The 15,806-nt window shown below is 58.3% G+C and overlaps 1 protein-coding gene across 6 annotated transcripts in view; it reads right to left on the bottom strand.

The window, feature by feature from the left end:
* Positions 1-15,806, bottom strand: part of MAD1L1 (mitotic arrest deficient 1 like 1) — a 311,419-nt gene that overhangs the window by 2,503 nt on the left and 293,110 nt on the right. Inside the window, exon 18 of one of the 6 annotated variants that reach the window (XM_059155783.1) lies at positions 1,572-1,638. The exons of the other annotated variants lie outside the window; for them this stretch is intronic. Within the exon in view, the coding sequence (XP_059011766.1) occupies positions 1,576-1,638 (63 nt within the window). The 3' untranslated portion in view covers positions 1,572-1,575. The remainder of the gene's footprint in view (positions 1-1,571; positions 1,639-15,806) is intronic. 6 annotated transcript variants of the gene reach the window in all.

Genomic DNA, 15,806 nt, shown 5'->3' on the forward strand with positions numbered 1-15,806 from the left:
AGGCCACGGCGCTCTCCTGGCTCGGCAGCTGAGGGACAACCAGCCCCTAAACCGGGGACCTTCACTCTGCACGGCGGGCCTGCCCGGGACCCCTGCCCCCAGGATGGAGGTGGTCTTCCACCAGCTCAGATCGAAGAATGTTATTCTCTGCGTGCCTCCCCAGGTCCCCCGGGGCTGCGGACATGGACCAGGCTTTGTTTGCACGCATCAAACGTCCCTCGTGGCTTCCAACCCCGAAGCCCCATCTTGAGGAGCAGCACAGCGGAACGAGCCAGCACAAGGCCCGTCCCGGACGCATCAAGTCCACAGGCCTGGTATTCAGGAAGCGCCGACGGTCACTCTAGAATGCCAGGTACATGGCGACACTGGCTGTACCCGGGGCCCTGGAGACCCCGGGCCTTGGGTGGGCTAGAAGGAGGTGTGACCAAAGCCATGTTCTCATCTCAACCCAAGTCAAGGCAAAGCCAAGCGTTTGCGACCCACCAGCCGCCACTGGCCGCACCTGCCCACTCCACGGTCGGAAGGGCCGAGTCCTCGCTCGGTGTGGCGCCATGTGGCTGCCAGAATGTGCCCCTGAGTTCGCGGCGCGAATCCATCTCTGCCAGGCTCTGCTGTGTGCAAATACCACCCAGTCCCCAGGTACCTTGTAAATCACTCTAATTAGGGGCTGTTCACTTAAAATTAGAGAGTGATTTTTTAAAAAGCAAATTGCCCAGTAAGACGTGTTGGCTGCGGCTGGAATTATTTATGGGCTGACGGCTGTGTCTCTGCCTCCTCTGCCCCCGGCGTCCGGGAGTGACAGGCTGTGGTGTGGCTGGCAGCTGCCCTGTGGCGTGAGGGGCCCTGTGCCACAACGAGGCCTGTGCTGCCCACGGCTGGCCGAAAGGCGTTCCAGCAGCCCAGACCTCAGCCAGGCCTCGCCGCGGGGCCTCCTCCTCCCTCCGGATGGCAGGGCAGGGCCTCCCTCGGAAGGATCGGCCCAGACCTCATTGAGCAGGTCTGTCCACCATGGCATGTGTCTGTGGGGAAGGGTCAGTGCAGGGGAGCTGGCGGCGTCATGGGCCGGAGGGTTCTGCCGCTGCGGGTCAGTATAAGGGAAGTGTGCGGTGCTCATGCGATGCCTGGCTCGAAACGGATTTTTTAAATGCAGTCTGGCCACCCTCAAGTCTGTGGCATCCCAGCTGGCAGACGCTTTGCGACACTCCTCTCATGAGATGCCCTGAGAAGAGGATTGTCTGCCTGAAAAGCAGAGACAAGAGCTCCCATCAATGGTCCCCTCCCAAGCCCCCCAACTGCAGGGGGTGGTGAGCCCTGCAGGAAGGGCCTAAGCATGAGGGGCTGCCTGCCACGTGCAAGGTCACCTTTTGCTTAGGGCACCGACGACTGTCCCATGTGTGAAGAATCAGGACGAATCCAGAGATGAACCCACGGCAAGGGGTGGGTCCCCAAATCCTGATCTGAACAGACAAGACATGCACAATGCAACAAAACTATAAAACAGGGAGCAGAAATGCTACTCCCTCAGGACACAGGGACCTGAGTATCGTTTCTGCGAGACTGTGGCATCGCACCTTGTCATGACAGGGTCCCATCGCCTCCGGGAGCGGTAATGCAGGACGACCTGGAACACCCTGGGGTCTGAAAACAGAAGGCGGCACATGTCACAGTGACTCAGGAACCTCAGCTCAGTGCACGAGACACGAGAGGTCACATGGCCCACTTCCGTGGCCAGTGGGCCCAATGGGATACGGCGTGCCATCATGCCTTGTGGGGTGCACAGGGCAGAGCCATGGGTGACACGGAGTGCTGGGAGCCCTGCTAGAGAAGGGGGGGTCCGCCGGGCATTGAGGCTCTACCTCGGGAGACCAGAGGAAGAAGGGAAGAGTCGAGATCAAGGGGAATAAACAAATTAAAAACAGGAGAGAGAGTTACTGAAACTAGAGGCCGGTCTCTTGAAGAACAGCAAAAAAATTAATGGAGGAAGAGAAAAGACAGAAGTTGCCAAAATCAGAAATGAGATCCTGGAGCTGTTACAAGAATAAGAAGAAAACACTACGAAAAACTGTTTATGCCCGTAAATCTGACAGCCGGGAACGGAGGAATCCCTTGAAATCCCGGGGCAGCAAAACTCAGCCAAGATGAAGCAGAGACCCGAGCAGCCCGACCGCCGCCGGAGAGACGGAGTTTGTGACTAAGAAGCTCCTCGGAAAGGAGGCTCCCGTCCCAGATGGTCTCACGGGGAAGTTTATCAGATATGTAAGCGGGAGCTACCACCACCTCATGTGTCCCTTCCAGCCAACAGAGCAGAGGGAAGGCGTCCTGCGCAGAAGCATTTTCACCGACGCCCACACGCACAGCGGAGAAGGAAGAGTCCACACACGCGGTTCCCATGAACTCAACGCAAAAACCCTCACTGGATTTCAGCCAGTCGAATCCAGCAACGTGCGGAACAGATGACCAGACCCAGCTCGGGCACCTCGTTTCTGTGTCAGGCTGGCGGGGTGAGCCGCTGGGATGACAGGCCAGGAGGGGCCGCAGGAGAGCCCCTGCCAGACCCCACAGCCACTCCCCATGAGACCCCTCCGCAGGCCGGAGTGGCGCCAGCAGCAAGCGCGTGGGGCTGGCGTGGTCCTGGTTCTGGGGACGCCACAGAGCTCCTGGAGACAGCCGCACCAGCAACACCCACCACCCCCAACAGGAGGGCAGGAGCCATCCACGCAGGGAGGAGGCTCGCCCCTTCCACACGCGGTTCTGGGGCGGCTGGACGTTCCTACTTAGACAAGCAAGAATTTTGACTTAAACCTCACACCTCATGCAAAAGTTAGCTCAAAATCTATCACAGACTTAAACATAAAAAAAAAAAAAAACACAACAAACCCAACAACAATACTTAAAACAGAGAGAAGAAACATTTTAAGATCTGAGACCAGGCAAAGAATTCTCAGACTAGACCCCAAAGCACAACCAAAAAAAACAGAGATGGACAAACCGGATGGACCCCAGGCAAACGGTCACCGTCTGCTCCTGACAGAGCCAGGAGCAGGAGAGGACAGGCCCACCTGGGAGGACGCACTGCAGGTTCATGAGGGGCCCAGAGCTGCCAGTCCTGGGTCTGGGCCCTTCCGGCAATGTCAGGCGCAGCGAGGGGCCGCCAGGTGGGGTGGAGCCGGGCGCCCTGCACAGCACCAGCCACGGGGACAACCAGCCTTACATCTGAGGCTCTTGGACGCTGGGTCCACTGTATCCCCAGGACATGCGAGCATGAGGCGGCCGCAGTCGGGACAGGCAGCGGGGGAGGCACGGACAGCAGCCCCACGCTGCCCTGCCGCCTCACCCCGCCCATGCGCTCGGATGCCCAGAGGCCGGCTCTCGGCTCCCTCACCGGCTCCCACCGGCTCTGGGTGGGATGGTCGTGGCTGCAGGGGCCGGGGGAGGCTGATCAGTGGCTGTCTCCAGTGGCATGAAGACTCACGTACAGATCTGTGGGCAGCAGGTTACACACTGTGTCTAATTGGACACAGCCCCAGGCGGCCCTGCCTGCCGTGAAGTGTGGCCGTTCCCCTCTCGGCCTGGTCATCGGCGCTGCTCCTGGGCCTTCATGTAGGAGGGAGGGGAGGGGCAGGGACGAGAGCCTGGGGACCACCGCGTGGCAGGAGGTCAGGCCAGTTCAGGCAGAGCCACACTGTGCAGCTCGGTCCCAGGTGGGGTGGCTACACAGGGACAGGGCAGGGTGTTCCCCACGGGCCAGTGAGCACTGACCATGCTCCGTGCTCCTGCCCACACCCCTTCCCGCCACCACTCATGGGCATCCCGGGCCTTTGGGAGTGAAAAGTGCCTCCACACTGAGACACTACCTGAACTATGTCCGCGGACCCCTCCACCGGGGCAGCCTCCTCTGGGTGCCGCCCAATACCCAGGCCCCGCACTGGGTCAGACCGAGCTTCAACCTTGGCTTTACACCAGGAAGCTGTGCAACCCTGGGCACTCTGTCAAACCCCAGGTCATGTGTGTACACTGGCCGTGACTGAGCAGAGAGGTCAGGTGTGTGAGAGCTCCCAGCCCGTGGGGACGCACACAGAGGTGACCTGCTAGAGCCCAGGCCACGAGGGACAGAGGCAGCCCCGCAGCGGCACCACGAGGACGAGCCTCCTCCCCACCAAGCACCAGGCCCGTGCACCTGGGCTGCACGCGCACACCGGCTCCTGGAGCTGCTAGAGGAGACATACTGTATGGATCTGGCTGCAAGAACACCCAAGCACTCCCCACTTCAGAGGACAGTCTGGGTTTCTCAAGCTGAGACTCTGACATGGCCCCAGATCTGTCACGTGCTTACAAGTGATCTGGGGAGACGGCCGCACCTCGTCCGTCGGGAAAGCACCTTGGCCTTCCAGGGTGGAGAAAGCCCCGTGAGCTTGCACCGCGGTGGTTCACGCTCTCCCTTGTTCACACTCACACCCACAGAAAGGGTGTGTAAACAATGAAACGTAACTGCGAGTAGCTCGGAGAGCAGAGATGAAACACGGCCTCTACGGTTTTCTGCACTTCCCAGATTTTTCTGTGACTGCACGTTGTAACTGTAATCAGAAAAAGGCCTAGCTAAATTATATTCATGGAAGCTGAGGAGTTGAGAACACACCATCCTTGCCACATGCGCACGTGTGGGGGCCACACCGGCAGGCTGGGGCTCGGCCCTGTGCGAGACCCAGCTGTTGTGGGGACGCCCTGTGTCTGGGACTGGGGCCACCTGCTGGTCTGTAGGGCAAGTGTGAGCTTGGCCCTGGAGGGGCACCTGGCTGCCAGCCCCAGAAGCACCCCACCTATAGGCATGCAAAGGCCAGCTGCCTCCTACCCCGAGGTGTCCCGGGCCATGCGGCCGCGGGTCGTGGTGGCAGTCACCTTGCCACCTGGCCCACCTGTGCTCTGCATGGGGAGATGGGACTCCTCCTCCATGCTGACCCCTAGGACGGTTTTCCCAGCCTGCACGCAGCTGCTCCTGCTGCCTAGAAGACCTGTCCCAGCCCCCGACCCCGAGCCTGCCGGCCCTCCCCAGGCCACCAGCTACTCTGTGGGCTTGGTCTCCCTCCCTGTCCACTGCGACTGCCCCCACCCTCGAGGCCAAGCTGGGTGCAGAGGTCACTCTGGCCACTGCTGCCCACAGGTGCTCCCAGAATGCCCTGCACAACACCCCCCCCCCTCCCCGGCTCTGGCACCGGCTCGTCCTGACCCCCTGGTGTCCCTCAGGGCAGGGCAAGGCTGTTCTTCTCAGGGATCTACCAACATGGGCAGGCTGGGCAGACGCCGCCGCGTGAGCCAGCAGGCAGAGGGACACGGTGGCAAGTGGGTCAGGACAAGCTGGACAGAATGCTGAGGAGGCTGTCCCGGCATGAAGTTCCAGAGAATGCGCTGGCAGAGAGAATGTCCAGCACGCGGGGAAATAGCTCACCCAATTATCCCTGCTTAATTGTGCCGAGAAAACGTCTCAATGCTGCATGTGCTAATTATACCGGCGGTGCTGGAATTACCGGCCCGGCGAGGGGCGACCTCTCCCAAGCGTGATCTGTGGGGAGGGCAAGGCCAGGCGCCCCCACAGTTGCAGATCCGTCTCCAGCCCGCGGTTATTATTATTCCCCTATTTATACGGCGCCGCATCTTTCCTCCGGCGCTCCAGTTTGCACAGCTGTTCCTGCAGCCTCACGGGGGAGGGGCAGCAGGGCGGAGGCGGGCTCGAGGACCCAGGGTCCTTGCAGCAGCCTCGCCCATTTCAGCCCGTGAGCCCAGGGCCAGGCTCTGCCCCGCTTCTCCACTCCTGGCCCAGGCCTCCTTCCTGGTCCTGCGCACACAGGACCATGGGCGCGGTGGGAATATGCGGGGAGTCCTGGGACACAGACACCGTCATGGGAAGAAGGTGGGGAGAACTGTGGGGGCCAAGGGCCGAGTGCAAGGAGCCACGGGAGGGGTCTGAAGGCCCAGCGTCCTGGGAGAGCTTGGGCCGGCTGGACCTCATCCGTCAGATGGGCTGGACCCCAGCGGCCCTCAAGTGCAAGGACGTGACCAAACAAGAACCTGGAGGAAGCCCCTCGTCTCCTGTCCAGCCAGGCTGGGCCAGGCGGAATGCCTGTGTGTGGGGCTCATGGGGCAACTGAATTTTCTGAAGAGTGACTGAGTGGTGCAGGGACAGAGGGACGCTGCCGAAAACCCGGGCTCCAGGAGAACCGTGGCTCCTCACCTCACCTCTCTGAGCTGACGCCCTGCAGCGTAACGGGGCACGTGGCTTTCGGCTCCCAGCGTGGACGTTAACTCGCTCCTGTTATGGCAAGCTGATGAGGCAAGCTGCCATGTCACGAGGATCGAAGGGGGCCTCTGGCTGGCGGCATCACCCACACCTCTGCAAGCGCACTCAGGAGACTGGTCCCCGCCAAGAGATGCGAGGCAGCTGCAGTGTGGACCTTTGGGAGGAACCCACCACCACGCTCGTTGGTGACAGATGGCTGACGCAGGATGACAGAAGAGGTAGCCTCGAGAAAGAATGGCCCCAAACACCTGAAACGTGAGGGGAACTACGACCTGGCAGATCCGAGAAGCCCGACGAACCCCAAGCACAAAAGGGAGTTGAAGGGGATGACACGGAGGCGTGTCATATCCAATTGCTCAAATCAGGTCAGTCAGCACCTTACACAGTCAGAGGGAGCCAGCCCCGGGCCCGCAGAGGCACAAGGATGTGGCCCGGGGATGCCACAAAGAACAGCAAAACTGAAACCCGTGAACCCAGAATTCCACCCACGTGTCATTCAGAATGTGAGAACTGTCTCAGGACAATGAAGCTTGAAACACGGGCTCATGCAGTACAGACAGGAGAGGGCCCTGTCCCTTCCACAAATGACACATGACGACATGTGCTGTCACTTAAATCTCCCCAAAGGACAGCTGAGCACTCACACCACAGACCTAACACCGTGCTGGGAGGCTCAGCATCTGCGCGGAGCGAACTCAGCACGAAGGCGAGCGCCGGGTCAGCGGGGTGTATGCGGACTGGGCGGGCACGATGGGGTTCTCACGCCCCATGTTGCGTGAAGGCTGAGATGCACGGAACAAATCCTGCTGCAACCCACAAAATCACAAAGAATCGTAGGTACAAGGTCAAAAAAGGAGACTCACGAGTCTGTACGAAGCGGTTCACCTCACGCAGAGGAGCGGTGAGCTGGCAGTCGGAGCCCGGTCGGAGCAGGAACCGGCGCCGGCGTGCATGGTCTGACGAGCCCAGCGGGAAGGCAGGGGCCGCACAGTGCACACAGACGCGAGGCTTGGCCACACGTGGCTCCGAAGAAACACACCTCAAGCGTGAGGACACGAGGAGCTTAAAAGGAAAAGGATGAAGGGGTTCTGCCCCCTGCATGTTAGCCAGAATCCAGACTGGCCATGTGGACATCGGACAGGGTAGGCCTCACAGTGAAGAGGATCACGAGGGAGAAAGGCCGTTTCAAAACGATGAAGGCACTGATTTATACATCGACTGAGAGAGGACAAAAATACGAGACGGAACAGACAAATCCAGAATTACAGTCAGAGGTGTCAATGCCTGTCGCTCTTTAATTGGCGGAAAAGATAGAAAATCGGCAAGATTTTGATAGATGGAAGATAAGAGACTTGACAATATTATCAAAGAACTCAACATAACTGACATTTACAGGAGAGCCCTCCAGCAGAATACACATTATTTTCAAGTACATTTACCTGGAGAGACAACAGTCTAGACCTTAAAACAAATTTCAGTGACTTTAAAAGGATTCATGTTGCAAAGTATGTTCTCCGACCACAATGAAATTAATTCAGGAACTAGTAACAGAAAGGTAATTGCTGTATTAATTTTCACAATATTTGGGAACTGAGTAACCTACTTCTAAGAAACCTCTGGGTTAAAGAAGAAACCAAAAGGGAGACCACTAAGTCATTTGAACTGAATGAAGATAAGAACAAAATATCAGAATCTGTGGAATGACTGAAGCAGCACTTGGGGGAAAATTTTAGCACTGACTGTCTACATGAGAAAAAAAGAAAAGTGCTCGAATCAGTGACTTAGCTTCCACCTAAGAAACTGAAATGAAAAGGGCAAATTGGACCCAACATGAGAAGACAGGAAACAAAGATCAAAGCAGAAATCAATGAAATAGAACGCAGAAAAACAACACACACACACAAAAAAAACAACACAGCCCGAAATGTCTCATGTAGACAGACACAGTCTGGCCACGCTCATTAGGACAAAACGGAGAAGACACCTGATGGGGTCGCGGAACAGAGGAGGGACGCACATGGTCCCACAGGTGTCGAGAAGGCAACAGGGACCACAGCCGGCAACCGAGTCCTGGGAGGCCTGACGACTCAGCTAACACGGACCCAGTCTCCGCGAGACACAAGCTGCCCAAGCTCACCACAAAGGAGATGGACAGCCCGGACGGCCCTGCACCTGCTACGGAAAACCTTCCCTCGAAGAACTCTCTATGGCTGGGTGGCACCCCTGGAGAATCCCACCGAACACACCAGGAAGAAATTTCAATTGGACATAAACTCTAAGAAAACGGATGAGGATGGACACTTTCCAGCGCCCCTGTGCGCCCAGCATCACTGTGATACCAAGATCAGACAGTGACTTTCCAAGGAAAAAACCAGACTATAGACCAGTAATCCTCAGGGATACAGACGTAGAGATCCTCAACGAACAGGGAGCAACGTGTGCCCAGTAACTGGCACAGAGTGCGGCACGTGGGGTAGACTCAAGTGGGGTCTATCCAAAAGGCAAGACTGGTTTTCCATCAGAAAAGCAATCATAGTAATTCCCCATATTAACAAAGTGAAGAAGAAAAGCCAGACGATCATCTCAACAGATGCAGAAAAAGCAGGGTCCACGCCCGCCAGCATTCTCCACAATAATTCTCAGCAAACCAGGGTCTGGAGAGAACTTCCCAGCCTGACAGACGATGCCTGGGGGTAACCCGCACCCCACACTGTCCTCACTGGCCTGAGCGTGAACGCTGGCCCTCCGGCGTCAGGCAAGGATGCGCAGCTCCCCACTTCTGCTCAGCATCACTCTGGAGCTTCTAGCCAAGCAAATAAGGTGAGAAAAAGGAACAAAAGCATCCAGTTTGGACAGGCAGAAGTGCAACTGTCTTTGCTCAAAGACAACATCATGGTCTGTGCAGAAAATCTAATCAAATGTATTAACAGCTACTAGAACTAATACACGAGGTTAGCAAGCGTGCAAAATAAAAGATCAATACACAAAAACAAACTGCTTTGACACTGGTGACAGACCTTTTACAATAGCGTCAAAATAGTAATCGGGGATAAAGAGAACAAAGCTATAAGCTAGTGCGGAGAGAAACTGTTCTCGGCCCGGTGTTGTTACAATGGATCTAGGAGCTCAGTTAAACCCTAACCAAAACCCTATGAGACTTGGATTGTACAGGTGGATCAGAGGAGCCCAAAACGAATATGGAAATGCAAAGAATGGAGAACACTTCAAACAAGTCTGAAGAACAAAGCTGGAGGGGGACAAGGGGACGGTGGTCCTGGCACGCAGACACCTGCCTGCCCCTCCCGGTACGCCTGGTGTGCACGGTCCTGTCACAGGAGGCACCGTCCGCTGTCCCAGCAGAACAACTGTGTGCCCAGCCCTTGAGTCTGGCCCTCCGCTGGGACTTCCAGGCTCCTCTGCATGCCTGTGACATGCTACGGGGTCCTCACGCTGCGTGGCACAGCGTGTGTGTCCATCGGCAGCAGGGGTGTCGTAAATCTACAGTGAGCCAGCAGCTGAGGGCCCTGGGGGTGTGGAGAGGTGTCAATGCCTGGTCTTGTACCATTAACAGAGCAACCTGCATGGGACTGGGAAATTCTCCCCTGCTGGGCCCAAGGGGCCTCCCTCCGCCAGCACTGCTGGACACTGACTCCAGGTCCCACATTGGTCGGGGCACAAAGAGAGGAGTCCTGGGCCCGACAGTGTGGACAGGACGGTCCAGAGGACACCAAGGCCAGACAAGGGGGGTGGTCACCTGACTGGGGGAGCCTGAGCATCTGCAGGACAGTCTGGACTGTGGACATTGATGCTGGTCTGAGCTGTAGCCTCTTGCCTCCACCGGCTGGGCCGGGCTGTTCCTGCAAGCCCGCACTTCACAGGTTGCTGGCGAGCACAACTGGTGGCCCGAGGGCGCACAGGCCGGTGTAGTCAAGGTGCTGTGCACCAGGCACGTCTCACTAGCTCTGGGCCAGAACTATCCCTGTGACTAATGGACTTCCAGAAAGTTCCACCCCCACAGTCACGCTGATGCTCACCCGGATGGCGGTGTGATTTGAGTCTCCCTCCCCACGGAACAAGGGGCCGCTGCTTGTGTGCGGGGTTCCACTGGGAGGAGACCCCCTCTCTCGGGACTGTGTCTGCCGCCGAGTGGAGGTTCTCCGTCTCCGCTGGGGACTGCAGGTGCTCCCTCAAGGTCCCCAGCCCTCACATGCCTGCCACTGTCCCTGTGCCGACCCCTCACCCTTTTGGCGTTGGTATCATCTGCAAATTGCCTTATTTTTCATCTTTGGCAAGGCTGAAAATCTGATCATGAAAGGAGATTTTCTTTTTTCTTTTTTAATTAGTACTTGGTAATATCACCAAGCTGCGAGTTTATGGCTTTGTAGATCTTGTGTTTTTGACACTAATTACTCACAAAGGCTTTTTAAGCCGCATTTCAACTCTGCAACTGCCATGCCGGTAATTAAGCAAGAGAGGAAGAGGCAACGGATTCCAGGCGTCACACTTGGCCCTTCCGACCCGTGTTCTGGCTTCCGTGTGGCTGCAGTGCCCATGGCCCTGGCAGGAACTCAGCCCCTCCCAAGGCTTCTGTCTCCAGGCGTCCAGGCCCTGTGATCCTGACAAGGTGCTCGGGTTCTGCTCCACACTTGGGGGCCATGTTTCAGGGTTCTGGTGGTGGGAAGCACAGGAGTCCTGGGAACCCACAGGGCAGGAGTAGTCCATAGCCAATGGTCTCCTGGAGCCTCATGGGAGGGCCTGGCTCTGCCAAGGACACACTGCCCACGTCCTCGGTCTTCCTTTCTCATGGCCCTGTGGGCACTTGGCTCTTCAGACCCTCGCTGAGCACCTACTACGTGCCCTCCCCTCCCTCCTGCGAAGGGGAGGTGAGTGTTGAGCTGTTGGGGGTCCTGGGAGGCCACATACACTTCCGCCCTGCCTAGGGCACAGTGGGAAAGCCCACCTGGGACCCTCAGCAGAGGTGCGGTCCTGAGCAAGCCCACCAGCAGGTCTGGGGCAGGGGCTCAAGGCTACACAATTCTGGGGCATGACGTTCTCCTGCTCCAGGAGCATCCACTGAGCGCCCCCAGGAACCTCCCGGCAGGCAGGGCACCTGGGGAACCAGAAGCTGGTCACCCTGGGCCAGGACACTGTGCAGCGGGCGGGCAGCTCCTTCCCGCCCTTTCCTGTAGAACCCACAGATTCTGGGATGGTGATCAATCGACTGAACCGGGCAGCAACCCTCCTGTTGTCCCTGCGTGGCGGGGCTGCACCTGGGAAAGGCTCCCAGGTGGGCTGGGCGGATGCAGTTTCTGGTGCGCTGGCCAAGGGCTGTGGCTCGAGGAGTGGACAGACTTCATGGGCCTGCCCGGCTGACTGTGCTCGGCCCTCCTTAAATACAACTGGTTAGTCACACTTCAGTGTTTTTTTATCGCAATCCTATTTTAAGATACAATTAAAACATCTCATTGCCAGAGTGCACGGATCCTACTGAGTCTTTCCCCTCATGCCAAGGAGTCAAAAACAAAGGCGGGGTGGCGATTCGGGGACCATTCTCATTCCCAAAGTGGCAGGCCTGCTCAGGACCAGTCCCCGAGGAGACCCGGCCCCCCGGCACACCGTGCAGCCCGGACGCTGCCTCCTCCAGACCATGCCGGGGCTGTGTCACATGAGAGCCTCCCTCCAACTCTGCCTGTCAATGGCACTGCCATCCCGCCATTGCTGTGGAGGAATAGACACTCCAGAAGTCTGGGCTCTGCAAACACAAGTACCTGACAGGAAAGAGGCTCTGGGATATCAGTGAGCCGAAGCCACCACTGGAACATTCATGCACATCAGTGCAGTTTCACTACAGCTGAACAGGGGCTGAAGAAAGAGCTAGCAAGTTCGGACACCCCTGGGCTGGTGACCACGTGCCTCGCCCATGCTGGTCCCACCCAGGTCATAGCCCGTCCCGGGCCTGCGTGAACCCCACCATAGGCCCAACACTCAGACTCTGGGAGGCAGTGGCTGCACACACTTCTGCAGGACCCTCTGATAAGGCAGGCCTGAGCCCAAGACTGGTGGGTGGCTGGCAGGATTCTGGGAGGAATCCAGCAAAAGACGGTGGGCGCCCAATAGGCAGACCCCGGGAAGAGCCCGCCACAGCCGTGACGGAGGCAGGTGGAGCCATGGTGGGGTACACGGAGCCAGTGCAGTGGTAGGGGCTGCAGTCAGGCTGGGGGCCGACACCTCCCCCAGCATTTCCCTTTGCCCTGTGGGAAAGGGAGGGGTTGGGGTGACACGGGAGCCCAGGGCTGCCCTCAGAATGATGTGACCCAACTTTCCCCATGAATGACTCCATCTTCCCTTCGGGGCTTTTGGTGGGGGGAACACCCTGGAAGCAAGCGGCTCTGAGCTTGGCTAGAATGGGGTGCCTCTGGGGCATCTCCAATGGGAAGAGATGCAGGACACCCGCCCTGCATGCTGCCGTCCAGGTATATGGCCAGTGAGCTGTGAGTGGGCAGGGAGCCACGGCTGCCGTCACCTCCGCTGGGAGTCTGAGTGGCAGGACAGGAGAAGGGGCCAGAGTGATGCTCAGGGCTGGTCTCATTCATCCTGTGCACAGAAACCACCCAGGCCTATAGGCTGCCGCCACCGTGATGGACACGGCACAGGTGGGCTGCAGGGGCTGACCACAATGGGCTAGGAGGGCTCGGACACAGGTCCCCTGCTTCCCACCACCCCACCTGGCAGACTCACTGGTTGCCAGGGAGCGTGCCAGCTGGGGGGGCTGGGAGGCAGCAACTCATGCTCCACGGTGCAACTTGATCCGGCGTGGCTGTGCCCAGAATCCTGATGCGGGAGAGGCTGTAGCTCTGACCTTGGCCAATCAGGCAGCCCTCCCGGGTCCTTCACGGCCCGTGGCTGAGAAGTCAGCAACCCAAACACAAGAGTTGGAACACAACCCACTGGCTTGTCTTTCTCCCTGGTTCCCAGAAAGGAACATGCTGACCACCACGTCTCAGGCCAGGTGCACCAGGAACCACGGGTCACTCACTGTGGCTCCCTCCACGGGTCCTGGGGAGATGGCGGCTGGTGCTGGGTGACAGCTCCTGACCACAGAGCTAGCAGGCTTAGAGGGGGGTGTTATTCCAAGGCCCTGGCACCCAGAACTGGGTGGGGGGGACTGGCGGGTCTCCATCCACCCTCCAGGGAGCACAGCCAGGGTGAGAGGCAGTTTGCCATCACTGGGCAGGGTCTCACCACCAGGGTGGAGGCCACCGAGACGCAAGGACACCAATCAAACAAGAGTCATTTGTACCCAAAATGTCCCCAGACTGAGGGGTGATATGGGACCAACAGTGTCCAGGCTATGAAGAGGACGCAGGACAGGAAGTGGTCGCCAGGATGGTGGGGTCATTGGAACCAAGGCCTCCCCACTTCCCTCCCCCCCGGGCAAAGAGCCAGCTGAGAGCAAAGGGTCCTGGACTCCCTCGCCGCACGGCCCTTGGAGGGAGACGCTGTGTGTGCCCCTGCACTGTTCCGGCCCCGAGCGTGCCCACCCCTCACTGCGGCCAGGGCTCAGCACGCGCTGCTTCCCTGCCCCCAGACAGTAAAAGCCAAAGGGCGGAAGTCCTTCGTTCTCTGCAAAAAATGCTCGGACTGATGCAATTTGCGTGTGCAAAATGTGTGACGTGCATTTTCCAGCTCATCAGCACCTCAGCCTGCACGAAGCTACTGTTTGCTTTCAGACCCGTTTCACAGGGCTTGAGTTATATTATGGGATTTTCTTCATCCTGCAATAGGAGATTTCATGTCTTGCTGATAACTCTGCATTTTCATTGACCACATTCATCGGAAAAGGAAATTTCAAAATGTATTCTGCAGCCATAGGCTGCTCGGCCCCAAGAACTGAATACAAGTGATCTGCTCACATCCGGCAGGTATCTTCCTGTGATTTAATTTCAGAAACGATTTTCTAAAGGACTTGAACGTTCCTGCCCGTTCTGGGAAAGGGAAGTCACTGCTCTCCTCGGGGTGTCTGAGGAGCACGTGTGTCCTCTCTCACTGAGCTAGCACCACACTTCTCTCAGGACGCGTCCGAACGTGCTGGAGCGGCTGAAGCCGTGGCTTCCACGCAGCAGCAAACCAGGGGGCAAACCAGGCGCAGCTCAGGCGGCCTGGGGAGCTCCGTGCACAGAGCCTTCAGTCAGAGTCCCCTACACTGCCCAGACAGGAAGGAGCCTACACAGAGTCCCCTACACTCCCCAGGCAGGAGTCACTTCCCAGGTGGAGACCTTGTCCTGTGGGGTTAGATCCAGTGTCGCTTACAAGCGTGAGGCAATGTTTTAGAATTTGGGGACCCAACATAAAAATTGGGAGCTTCCAGCTACTTTGAACCCCGAAGCCCAGCATGCCCCACGCTCCTGTGGCTGAGGCTGGTTACCGTTCGCTTCCATGGAGGCTTCCCTTACAGGCAGGCCGCCAGGGTTGGGAGAGGAGGGGGGAGGGGCTACAAGTGTTTGTGAGACGCTGGCCTGCCCTGGACACGGGCTGTGAACTACAGGGACAGGAGGAGAGTTAGAGGCCGGGCCCACCCTGGGACACAGTCCAGTCGGGGAAGGAGGATCAGTTCACTTCATTTGGGTCCAGCAAGGACAAGGCCTGGGCCTGCGATGACCTTAGGTCCACAGCATCCCAGGTCCTTGTGCTAGAGCCGAGCCACCCATGGGGCACGGCCGAGGCCCCCACAGGATAGCCGTGGCCATGCTTCATCGGTAACACAGAACAATGCTCTTTCCATCACCCATCACCCCCTCCCCGGAACAACACCCCAAGAGCACTACGGGCATGGTCCGTGCCTTTTCCTGATTCCCACTGTGATGCAGTCACAGTTGTGCCCAGTCACTGGGAGAGCCCCGTGGGAGGTCAGGGAGGCTCGGGGATGCTGGGTGGGGGTTGGAGCCTCTCGGAGCCCACACGCGTCCTCGTCCCTTGCGGCTGCCCCAGGAGAACCAATGGCAGGGCTGCGAAGGCCTTGCCGGGTTTGCACGACCCCGAGAAGACCGCCCCTGGGCCTGACAGCACAAAGGTGCAAACTTGGAGATGCACGAAGGTGTGGGAGGGTCTGGCTTCCTGCCTGGGAATTGCCCTAAGAGGTCCCGATGGGGGAAAGGGAGATGGGCCCTGACTTGGGGCAACACGGCTTTGGGGCCAGGGTAGTGTGAACAGTGCAGGCCTGTGCCACGCTGGCCACCGGGGCCACTCTCTGTGGACACAGGGTATGAGAGTGGTGTGTACGAGAAAAAGGGCTCCCGCAGGCCCGGCCTTGGAGACAAGCAATGACCCTTGAAGCAAGGAACAGCATGCTTTGATGTAGAAAACACCAGTTAGTTTTCCAGCAGAGCATGCGACCTTAAGGGGATCTAATTTCCCGGACAACCTGGCAAGGTGCTGGCTCTCTGACTCCCACCAGCCTCCACCTGAACTCTGCCCACGCAGGGGTTGGGCCGAGGCCGCCCTCCCAGGCAGAGCC

This window comes from Mustela lutreola, chromosome 17 (genome assembly GCF_030435805.1).
Source record: "Mustela lutreola isolate mMusLut2 chromosome 17, mMusLut2.pri, whole genome shotgun sequence".
NCBI classification, from domain to species: domain Eukaryota; kingdom Metazoa; phylum Chordata; class Mammalia; order Carnivora; family Mustelidae; genus Mustela; species Mustela lutreola.